The 12,434-nt window shown below is 36.6% G+C and overlaps 1 protein-coding gene across 2 annotated transcripts in view; it reads right to left on the bottom strand.

Moving 5' to 3' along the window:
- DDC (dopa decarboxylase) overlaps positions 1-12,434 on the bottom strand; it is a 72,334-nt gene that overhangs the window by 12,643 nt on the left and 47,257 nt on the right. For both annotated transcript variants that reach the window (XM_014941107.1, XM_014941108.1), the window contains exons 8-12: positions 12,019-12,113; positions 9,661-9,728; positions 4,927-5,003; positions 1,232-1,251; positions 380-478 (exon numbers count right to left, since the gene is read on the bottom strand). In XM_014941107.1, coding sequence (XP_014796593.1) covers positions 380-478; positions 1,232-1,251; positions 4,927-5,003; positions 9,661-9,728; positions 12,019-12,113 — 359 coding nt within the window. The remainder of the gene's footprint in view (positions 1-379; positions 479-1,231; positions 1,252-4,926; positions 5,004-9,660; positions 9,729-12,018; positions 12,114-12,434) is intronic.

Genomic DNA, 12,434 nt, shown 5'->3' with positions numbered 1-12,434 from the left:
AAACATGCTATTAATGCATGCACATTAACAAAAGAAAGAAGTCGTTAATAAACTTTTTTTTTTCCCCCCAATAAAACCATTAAAGTGCTCTGGCTTAATTTCAGAGGGAACTAGGGAATTGTAGAAATTCCAAATTCCTAGACTTGTCTTCTCTATAGATTAACACAAATCAGGTGAGAGTTTCCATCCTGCCATGATGTGAAATTGTGATACCACATGGGGCAAAGAAGCAGTACCCCTATTGAACCCAGCTGTCCCAAACCTGTTGTCTGTGCTTTCTGCTGCGTACAGAAGTCATGGAGAGTAGATTGGTGGCAAGCTCACTCACTTTCCCTTGCTGTCCCACCACAGGTTACCCAAGAAAGCAAACCCCAGTCACCTTGCGGATGTGCTCCTGCAGTCCCGTGACCCCGTACATCCTCAGCACGAACCAGAGCTTCAGGGAGCGGAACCTCCTCCCCAGGGGGATTTGCCAGTGCTGCGAGCAGGGGAGAAGGGAGGGCACCCGCGTTAGAACTCACCCTTACAGTGACACTGCAGAAATTGTACCTTCTGCAATGATTTTGAAGCACAATGCATTCCCACATCCCACAGGCAGTCACTATAAGTGGGTCAAATGATAATAGAAATGTCTATTTCTGGTTAGTGCCCTGGTGTGACTGTCAAATACTGAAAATTTTCAAATTAAAATTGGAAAAGGAGATTGGTGTCGGAATGGAAGGGTCACAAGGCAAATCAAATTTTCTTTGTGCATCCTGAATTCTCCTTGAGGGCTTTGGAAAAATGAGTATCATCTTAGAAGCTCACATACACTGGCTTGCTTATAGTTGAGGGACTAGCAACTGCAATGACAGGCACATTTTCCATTTCAAAACAACAGTGTTTCTATCGGTTAAAGGGTAAAACACAAGTACTTTTAAAAAAATGCATTATTCACTATGTTAAGGAAAAAAAAATCTTTAGGACATTTCATTCTACTGCCTAAATCTAGAGATATTACACATGCAAGATGATTTCTGCTTTTAAACTTTTTTTTTTTTCCCGAAAAATTATAGTTTAAATTTTCAGCTTGAGCAATGTTAAAAATTTAGCAAGCTGCATCCCTCCTGGAAAGAAACATAAGGTTTTTATGTTTATGATAATAATGGAAAATAAAATAGAAAATAAAAATCCTGGGAATATCGGTGTATACAAGTAATAGTATTAATTATTACATTGATGTTGTACTTACCCGATAATCTGTTATAAGTCCTGGAAGTTAAAGAAAAAATGTTCACATTGCTTCATCACAACAGCCAAAACCCACAATCATTCTAGTGCTATTGAAAAAGCTGTATCTTAGCTATCCTTTATTTTTGCTAAAAACCTCAGCATCATCAGCGTCAATGGGGCCACTAAATACCTAGTAGGATACTTGGCAAGTGCCGAATGAAGGCGCTTGTCCCAAGCTTCATTCCTTAGCTAGTCACTAGCTAACCACTAGCCACCACACCACTAACAAATTAAACAGTTTTCAGAAGAACAAACACAATTTTCCTTTCTGTTATACTTCAGATCCTGGGGAGATGAGGGACTAAATACTATGTTTATTTCTCTCTTGTGAGGAAATGAAGTAGTAGATAAAATGGCAATTATTAATTTTGTTTGAAAGTTTGCAGAATCCCTAAAGTCACTTCATCACTCATCCTCTGCTTCTAACTATCTTTCATACTCACTCATATATTTGTTGCTAATTCTTCAGCAGGTCTAATAAGTGACTTGAAAATTTCATTCAGAATTGACCTCTTTCTGTTAGGAGAAGAGTATTCTGCTTTTTTCTTTTTTTTTTTAATGGCTTTTCATTTGATATAGTGAAAGCCCCTTAAAAACACAGGTTGACCATGCCACAGAGCAGTCCAGGGAGGTAAGCAGAGGGCGTTATTAGTTATCTTTTATCTGAGCACACAGAGTCAAGATGCACCTACCTTTTTTTTGAATCAGGTAAATACACTGAATTGTAACATAAAGCTGGATTACTTGCAGCCAGTGACAGAAATTAAACTGACCTAAAATTTAAAGTGCCTCTTTACGAAAATGTGGAAGCATCTGGTTAGCTTTCTTATTCCATTTTATTATTCTGCAGGGGAGCATAAACTTCATAGGAAAGTATGTACTTAAATTCCAAGGGAAAGTGCTAAGTGCTCCTGGAATTGCGAGCTGCAAGGTACTATATAGAACTGTAACTTCTGAATTCGAGCAGTTTACATCATTTATGTAGTTTTCAGCCTTTGTATTTTCTGGGGGTAAAAAGACTGTATTTCCTGTGTTACAAGCTCTCTCATCTACGCAGCCAAAACATGAGAAAAACCATGGTCTTTCCTCCCTGCAACCATTTGGTTCTTTAACATATTACTAGGTTATTTTCCAGATTAAAAAAAAAACCCACCGCACAACAATCATTAACCTGTTCCTGGACTTCAGGAAATGAACAGGGTTATCTCAGCTCAGTAACGAGGTAATTTGATAATACTCATATTCTTCTGCATTGTAGCAGCCATTTTTTTGATAGCTGCAAGACTAGTAGCAAAGAGAGTAAAGCAACTGGTGACAGATAAATAATCCTACGCTCCTGTAAGGGGCTATGTCTAATGATCCACAACAACGCCTTTCACAAGCTGTGAAGCAGAATGCAATCAATGATCAGTCCTTGATTACAAGCCTTAATCTTACATCTGTATTTAACCAGGAGGAACTGCATTGTGGGAGCATATGTGGCTTTCACAATAGAGTATAAAGCTGCATTCTTCTCACACTGCCATTAGGATTTGACCTATATCCTGGGTTGCCAGGCAAGCTAGCATAATCTTCCTGGTGTGATGATGCAAATCACATAAAATTATAATTAATGACAAAATAAAGAATTTCCCCTTGGGGGCACACATAATTGCCATATGGTTATTAAGAGTAATTGCTCACAGATAGATATATTTTTCCGCTCATTTAAATTCTTGAGTGAGAGATGAGTGAATTCAAAAATGCTGCTTCATTTGCCTTGTAAACCACGATGGGAATTCTCAGACCTGAGACATACTCAGAAAGTAAGACCCTCCATTAGACAAGTCCTATTTCCAGGAGTGCTGACATCCCATAAATCACACAGGGATCAATAGGGACTGTAACAGCCTAGAACCTTTGCAAATGTGACTATTTTTATCGAAGGCGTAAGTGTGGATTGAATTTAACAGTTTAACTAGAGGCATTTGGATTTGAAATGTATTGTCCAGCTCTTTGGAAAATTGGTATCAAATGAGAAAACAGCATAGAAAAATTTAGCATCAATAGGCTGCTAGTAACCAGCTGATATATTTGGAATCATTATGTCCAGGTCATACATCATAATATCACAGCTTCTGAAGGCAAGATGAAGGCTGAACAACTTACTATCCAGCAGGGGAAATAAAGTTTTCAGGTCAACTAGGCAGCCTCACTGAAAGCAGCTAGTTTTAAGAGAGGGTTTTTTTTTTCCAATGTTATTATTTAACCTGGTAAAAACCTAAGGTTCTTGCATGAGCACTGTCAGTTGTCACAAGGACATATTTTCACTTTAGTGAAGGTTGTGTTATTTCTCCTCAAGACAAGCATTTTACATATATGTTAATGTTGTGGTTGAGTAAAAGCTAGTGGTTGGAACATATTTACCATAACTTGTATTTTTCATTAACAAGGGCAAAAACACAGTATCTATTTTTTTCTTAAAAATTCTAGCCTTTGGAGGGTGAACCTCAGCTCCAGAGTGACTGCATTTTCCTGTTCATTGATTGTTCTGTCCTACATTCACATTGCTTGGAAATTTCTGCCAGTTCAGGATTAAGGCACAGGAATCCATTTCTCCTAGGGTTTTTTAGTGAATGGTGAAATTCTGGATGGTATTAATGTCAATGTCAATGAATTCATAGCCATACCGGAGAGAAGAGAAAAGTACTCAGGATACACTTCTGAAAACAGATCAGCACCAGCAATTCCAAGAAAAATACAAGAGAGAGTAAATGGTAAGAACACCCACATGTGATACACCCTCTTTAAGAAGTTACGAGGGAACTTGCATCGCATGTTGACACTGCACTGCTGTGACCTTCTTCTCAATTAGTCACTTATTTTCCCAATGTGTAAAAACAGGCTCCAGGATGGCAAATGCCACTCTGCCGTTGCTAGGTGTGCTCAAGGAGCAGCACTAATCCATTAAGGAGCTCTGTACAGCGCCTATGATTTCCAAGTTCTTTGTGAGTGTTTTATGAAGAGCTTTCCTGAGCATTTTGCAAAAGACAGATGGATAGTAGCCTGCACTTACCTCCTCCTCTCCCATCAATGCAAGAGCATGGGAGCAACAGGAGAGCGTCCCAGATAGCTATCGTTCACAACAGAGCACAGATACCAAACACAGCTGACCTTTTCTTTGTGATTTCAGGGGGTGTTTGTTCCTGACATGAGTGTTTGAAAATTTGAACCAGAGCTTGCGTGCATAGCTAAGAAAAAAGGTCACAGACTTTAGAAACCCTAAAAACAAAATCAGACCTTGAAACCTTTCGGGAGAAAGATACACAGTACCCAATATTTTTACCTGACTATCAAAAGATCATTAAGAATTTTCTCAACACTCCTACAAAGAGTCAGTGGTAAATCTGGAGCTGGGGAAATCCCAGTACAAAAGTATTAATATAATGCTTTATAAAATGGCTTTCCATCAATTGCTTTTTACATTAACTAAAATCTCACTAGATATGTGCTTGCACTTTAATAAGCTTAACTCCTCGGGGCACTTTGAAAATGGAAATAGGATCCTAAACAACTTAGGTAGTTTTAAGAATTTCAGTTTTCATCTGAAAACCTTTTTTCCATTAAGTATCAGCGTGCAAACAAAATAATAATTTCGTTTAGTCATAAAATTACCAGACTCCTGATGATGATGCTGCAGGTAAAGAGGTTCCAATTTAAAGGCACCTGTTAAATCTGATCTTTTTTTCACCCTGTGTAAAAAGAAGAAAAAAAAAAGAAATAAAATCGAGAAACTTAAGAATTTAAATTTAAGGGATTATATTTCCACAAGAAGTGAAGGCAAATTGAATGTGTTTAAACTGGCGCATTTCCTGAGCACAGCCTGTGCCATTTTCAGTGCTTTTTCACAGCCATATCAGTACTGTACTTACAAGTAGTTAAGTGTAAGGCTCAGCAGGAACGGGCAGCATGACTGCACGGCTGCATATTTAAAAACAGACAAGAAACAGACACAGAGGATCTTTTTATGGTGATAGACACTCACACCAGAATGTGAGACTAGCTAAAGCAATGTTAATGTTTGCAGTCAACAGAAGTTGCCATGAAATTACTGCAGTACAAAGCTGTGTGGGAAGAGCTGTGGCTTCCTAGACGCCGTGCACAGCCGCGCCGAGGCTCTGTGGGTGCTGCCCGCCGTCTCTCCATGCTGCAGTGGTGGCAGCAGCAGCAGCAGCCACCCAGCCCAGGCTCAGGCTTCTCTCTTGTACTCCCCTGCCCTCAGCTGGATCCAATATACAGTTACTGACAGACAGACAACAGCACAATGTAAAACTGAGAAGCGTACCTTGCTATTGCCAGCTAGGGGGGTGGTGTAACTGGACTGAGGTTCAAAAGCCAATGTGTCCCTTCTAGAGAGAATAAACTACATTTTGCCAGTGGGTAATAGCAAGATTTTGCTGGTTCATGTTTCACTCTGTATGAGATCGACTCACCTCTACAAATGATGGGGTTTATAGAGGAAGAAAAAGAAGAAACCAGAAATCAAAAAGGGAGAGATGGCTACATAACTGTATTAGGCCTATACATATTTCACCAAGTACATAATAATTATGTCAATATGGGGACACTCTAAACGACAAAAGTCTAAACCTTTTACGATTTTCTGCACATCTCTTTGTTTTATGCAAAATTCTAAGTAAAAATCTAACTTCCAATGCTTTAGTGTGTACATATAAATGCACAAGCCAGTACATACTGCCAGTCTCATCCCCATCTAGACTGTGCTCATAAACCATCTAATTCAAACCAAAAAAAAGCCCTTCTCTCATTTTAATGGTCAGGACACCACCAAGGTTAATAAAGTACTTGCCTTAGGTGTGGAAAGAACATAGCTGAAGATAAGTAAGCCAATGCACATGAGAAATAGTAACACACATTCAGAATACTGTCAATAAAACCAATTAATAATCTATTTGTGTGTTGAAAATATCCTGTGGTCAAAAGAAAGAAACTATTATCTGAAAGCAGGTTTAATTAGGGTAGGTATTGTGACAACAAACCCTAAGCTGTTCTACTGTAGTTTATTTGATATATTTGATTACTTTGATATATTCATTTCAGTAGCTTGCTCCATACACAACTAACCCAAGGTACAAGCAAGTTGTCTTGTGAGAGCTTCATTCCTTGTCTTGTAATACGCTGTGCTAAACCATGGAACATCTAACTATTCTGCAGGAACATCTGGTCACTTAGAAACTATAAAAATGCTGTCATCTTGCACTTCCTTAGTGATGTTACTGCTTTTTTGAAAGATGGTGTCTGTTCCATCTGGGGACTTCACAGGTCCTAATCTGGCAACCATGAAAAACTATCTAAAAGGATTACCAAAATAAATCCAAAGCCTGGACATCAGTGTATATGAACCAGTTGAATTGCACGTCTATACACCGTATCTAGATTTCACTCTATCTATTTATACTTTTCTGCAGTAAGTGCCTGTGTGGTCTGGTAATGGACAGAAGTGGTGTTCTTAACTTTCTTTGCAAATACCCCTGATTGACTGAAGAATCATGAGTATATATTTCAAAAATGTCATTGATAGAGTAGAATGTTTTTAAGGGCTGATGTTATGCTAATAGACATACTAAGATCTAGCTTGAGTGGCACAGGTTCACATATTAAGTACTCATAATACAAAATGGACAGCAAACATCCTGGTGAATGAAGTAGTGAAAATCTGTGAAAAGCAACTAACTTGGATTTCACATCTGCAGCTTTTAACAGCTTCACTATATTCTGTCCATTTTAAATGACAGATACAATAACCAATAAAGTGACTTCATACTATAAACTAACCAGAAAAAATCATTCCCATCTACAGATGAGTATTTCCTGTAAGCACCTTCCTTCCAAATACTAAAACAACCTTCTGAACCAAAAGTTAACACTTAAACCCTGAAGAGAGTAATAGAAAAGCAAATATACCAAGATTTTGCAAGATTATTATTTTCACTCTCTCTGAAAAAAAGACACTTTTTCCTATTTTATGATATTCTAGAATACCAATTAAACAAGTCAGGCAAAACTGACTGATAGTTTCAAGGCAAACTCTCTAAAGGGCCCTAACATTTGAATATGGAAAATATATCCCTCTTGGAATGGCTATATTAAATTCCTTTTTATAGGAAATTCACTGCTCTTTTCTGTACATCTGTATATCAAGAAGTCTGAGAATATTTTACAAAAGGTTTATAATGAAATTGCCTCCAAATCCCAAATGACATCAGTGCTACATATTGCACTGAGTAGTTAAATAATTACATTGCAGATCTGATGGCTAGATTATCTTAATCAACTCGCAGGGAAAAGAAATGGGAGTGTTTATTGAGGAAAGTGCTGAGGAGCCTGGGTGATTTAGAAGCCTGTCTGTCAGTGGAACTCAGCTTAATTTGATTCTGAAATGGTGTTCACTGTTTATTAAACTCTTTAAATATTATTACAATATCATGGTTAATACTTTCCATGGATCCTAAGAGGACGGTGTATCCTTCACAGTTACTTTTCCTCACCAGGTTCCTTCATCCTTTATTACTACATTTCACCTTTTCAGGCATGATTACAGCTGATGAAAGAGGTGAATTTTGGATGGGGGCCTTAGTAGTTGGATGGATTTGGCTTCAAGCCAAAGTATTCAACTTTAAATGTATACTTCATTCTTTATTAAGTGAATACATAGATGCCTTGCTGAAATGAAGCCTGAGTGGTTGTGAATGAAGCCTGAATATAGTTGTGAAACTTTCTTTTTGAGTAAGGAGCAGGGTCTCTTGAGATTCTCTGTAATGGAATCTTCCTGCCTATGAAAAAAATGCATTTCATGCAATGGCTTACCTAAAAAAAAGCAAGAAACAAAATGGAGAAAAATACTTTCTAGAGCGTAAAGTCTAAGCTTTGCTAGGAACCAGCTAAAATCGCCTGAGATGGGAACATAAACTAAGAGGCAGTGTGATTGTATATACCTTGTTTTCCTGAAAAGCCAAGTAAAATACTTATAACACAGCTCCATAGAGTTTCCAGGGAAAGTAGAATTATTGAGAAATTAAAACTGGTAAGGACTAGACTCTGGCCTCTAATGGTCCTACAAACATTAAAGAGAATGACGGGGTATTTTCTCATTTCCAAGTGGCTACTTTGTTAACAATGCCTTTAAGTGATGAAGAAAAGATGAAAGAAACTAGCAAAGGAGTTCCATCATCTTCCTATTTCCATGTACAAAGAGAGACAGCTAGTTATGAGATACTTGTAAACTGGAGTGTTGGGTTAATCACTGCCACTACTGATGAATCAGGATCAAAATGTAAGCCATTTACTCTAGGGAAAAGAATAAAAAAACATAATGGCTTGGAAAATTTGAAGTGCCTACATCAGGAAAACTATTAAGTAAAAAATGTAACATATTATCTGAATAATATGCATATTTGTAGAAAAGTCAACTTTGCTGAGGATATTAAAAGAGCTGAAGGTTAACAAAAAGCAATTGAGTCATCACTGTCTCACTTCTTTTATATAAGGTGACCTTTTTCTCGATGATGTTTTAGAGTTATCTTTGATAACATTCAGTTTTTCCTTCTTTTTTTATTTTTGCAACTTTTGTTCTATTGTAATTGAAATTAATGTTTTCATGTATTTTGATAAATATTCTGAATAGCTGTTTTGCTAATAAGTATCATTAGTCATGATGCTGGTAGACACTAGGTTCTGGAAATTCTAGTTTGGGACACAGTAGATTAATCTATTATGGGATGTTATTATTACTGCGATTATTACTGCTATCACACTTTTCTTTGTTTGTCTACTGGTTTCTACCAGTATGTCTTCTGGTTTCTACCTCAGTATCTTTTTGGATCAAAATCTTGTCTCCGCTGTCATCTGGAGAAATTGAAAATCAGTACAAAATTGCATAAATAATCTTTTTTGAAAACAATTGCTTTTCATCAGCCAAATCCCAAGCATTTCAAGAAAGGCTTTTGAAAGAATCAAGGCTCAAACAAAAAGAAAAAAAAAAGCTCTGTCTAACATGCTGTTCATTGCATTAACATTCTTAAATGAAGTTTTTTCATTTATGTTTTAAACAGTCCCAAAATGGAGAAAGTATGAATCTGCAGACTTTTCAGGCCTTCTCTCTCTCTCTGGAACATAATGCAGAGCTCAGGCCTATTTCTAAATTTTACTTTTTGGAAACTTGGATTAAATGAAAGAGTGAATTCTGTAAATAATTTACAAGAGTTAAAGCTATCCAGACCTCCTTATTTCAATAGAGAAATGTAAATAAATGTGTACTGCTAGAAAGGCAGACTGATTTAACATGTGATTTTTGTCTCGTGTAATGTTTTCTGTTACTGTAATACTTACCACATAGCAGAGCAGTCAAAATTCACTAGGAGCCATTTGTGGGGATTAAAGTTAAATGAATCTGCAAACTGAGAATGGATAAATAAACAAAATTATGAAAGAGAAAAAGATCCATGTGCTAATGATACAACTTTGTCAACTTGTCTGAGTACACCTTAAGTACAAATCAATTAATGAATTGGGGCTTTTTAGGTAACATCCATGCTGACGTCACCTTATTTTATAACTATTGTAATTGTATCTTTACTTATTTGGGGGCTGAAATTTAGGTTAGTTGTGCATCTAGGCTGTTGATATTATCAATATTTTGAGCATTTTCCAACAATTATACTTTTTAGATACATACTATACATGTCAGTGTAAACTAAAAAACACCCACTGTAGTTCATATCCCAATTTCCAATAACAATTCACTAAGCTTTCTATTTCCAAGAATATTAAACATATACCCACAAAATTCATACACAGACAGAAATGATATATTTAGTTCAGAATCTGCATATCACATTCATTCACTAAATTGCAACTGACCAGGAAATTACTTGGTGTTTTTTTTACTGTCAGTGTATTTTCTTTTAGGAGAAGTCATTTTTTCATCTAAGTCAAAAGAAAAACCAACAGAGAATAAGCATTCACAAAACACGTTTACATAAATCATGTCTGTTAAGTAGGCCCATTTTATGTGACATATGTTTAAGCGTGGCATCAGAGGAAACCCAGGCAGGTAAGATGGACATCACGTGGGAAAGGCCTCGTCCAGGTTTTGTGTGTTAACAAAGGCAGAAGCCATCAGCCTTAAAAAAGAGAAACGATGGGACCTGGCAGCACCGGGGTCTGACTACTCCATAGAGCACTTTTCTCATTTGCTTCTCATAACCTTCCCTGTCACTTGTAAACAATTAACAGTTGCTCTCATAAGAGGAGATTATCTGTCTGTCTATCTATACATCTCTCTAGCTACATCTCCCTGTATTATGAAAGGTAAGAAACCTATCCATGGTTGTTAAATATTTACTCTTATGACAACTGCTGGCTCAGACGAGGTATGCTGTTTCATTTCCTTCAGGAACCAATAACAATAATTTAAAAAATATTCCCCCACAGGAAATTACAACAAGCTTCATTTGCTGATAAAAGAGAGACAGAAAGAAATGCTTTATTTGTTAGGGGGGGTTTCCCTCCTCTTCTTCATTAGTTACTACCTATCAGTGCTGTGTTTAAACTTCTGGCTTTACCAAACAGTAATATTTTCTCCACTGACATGGAAGACAAGGACTTATCTGACTGTCTGCGGGGAGCAGCAGGAAATTGAAGTATTCTTATCTAAGCAACTGAATGCCAAGTAGCTCAGCAAGGGGGAAGGAAAGGAACAGGAGTACTGTTGAAGGAATATTTCATTTAGCTCTCTTGGTTATTAAACCCTGTCTGCTTGAGATGCAGCTACTGGTTATGTTCTATGTGACTTTCAGGATGTAAGCAAAAAAATGAGACATAATGAGCTCATTAATTTGTTGAATATTTTTTTTCTTTTTTTTTTTTTTGTGTGTGTGATGTAGAATCAGGGCGATATAAATGTGCCTTTTGGAAATTTGGGAAAAAACTTCCTCTTCTATTTTGTAAGATACTTTGTTGATTCACTACTACTTGCTATTCTGAGTGACAAACTGCATACTTTGGTAACTTGCCTACTCCCAGAATAAACCAGTACAAATTACATAAACATAAGTAATGTAATAGAATGTAAAGGGATTTGTAGCGCAAACTGAAGTGCAGTGTACTCAGAGATTCTAGAAGAGCTATTTATGTTGGATGCATAAGAAACAAATTCTATTGAAGAGCATGGTTTTAGCAGGCTGCTAGAGAAGAAACACTTCATTCACCTCCACTCCGTTTAAGAGATGCCTGAATTCAGGGCAGATGAATGCACTCCCAGCATAGGCTGCATCAATATGCATCCAGATATTTTCCTTATTACCTTAAAAAAAAAAAAAAGAAATTTTTTTTTTTTTTTTTTTTTTTGTGTGTGTGATGTAGAATCAGGGCGATATAAATGTGCCTTTTGGAAATTTGGGAAAAAACTTCCTCTTCTATTTTGTAAGATACTTTGTTGATTCACTACTACTTGCTATTCTGAGTGACAAACTGCATACTTTGGTAACTTGCCTACTCCCAGAATAAACCAGTACAAATTACATAAACATAAGTAATGTAATAGAATGTAAAGGGATTTGTAGCGCAAACTGAAGTGCAGTGTACTCAGAGATTCTAGAAGAGCTATTTATGTTGGATGCATAAGAAACAAATTCTATTGAAGAGCATGGTTTTAGCAGGCTGCTAGAGAAGAAACACTTCATTCACCTCCACTCCGTTTAAGAGATGCCTGAATTCAGGGCAGATGAATGCACTCCCAGCATAGGCTGCATCAATATGCATCCAGATATTTTCCTTATTACCTTAAAAAAAAAAAAAAGTAATTGAAGGGGAAATAAATTAAACAGCAAATTTAAAAGCCCTGTTACTTTGCATGAAACCAAGTGCCTGAGAGATTTTTCTTTGATGTTATTATTTTCCCAATTTAAAATTGAATTAAGAGATTAAATGTTTCTGCCATCTGGGTTTCTGTTAATACATAAAGATGTATACATACATATTCTTCTTCATCCCCACTTCTCCTTACATGTCTAGGTTTATCCTATTAATATTAACCAACTTAAAGCATTAAATTATATTGATTTAAGAACCATTATAAATAAACACTTTATATTAATGTATCT

This window comes from Calidris pugnax, unplaced genomic scaffold (assembly GCF_001431845.1).
Source record: "Calidris pugnax isolate Ruff unplaced genomic scaffold, ASM143184v1 scaffold8, whole genome shotgun sequence".
Taxonomy (NCBI): Eukaryota; Metazoa; Chordata; class Aves; order Charadriiformes; family Scolopacidae; genus Calidris; species Calidris pugnax.
Note: the sequence above shows the minus strand (reverse complement) of the source record. Positions and strands in the feature narration are given on the sequence as shown.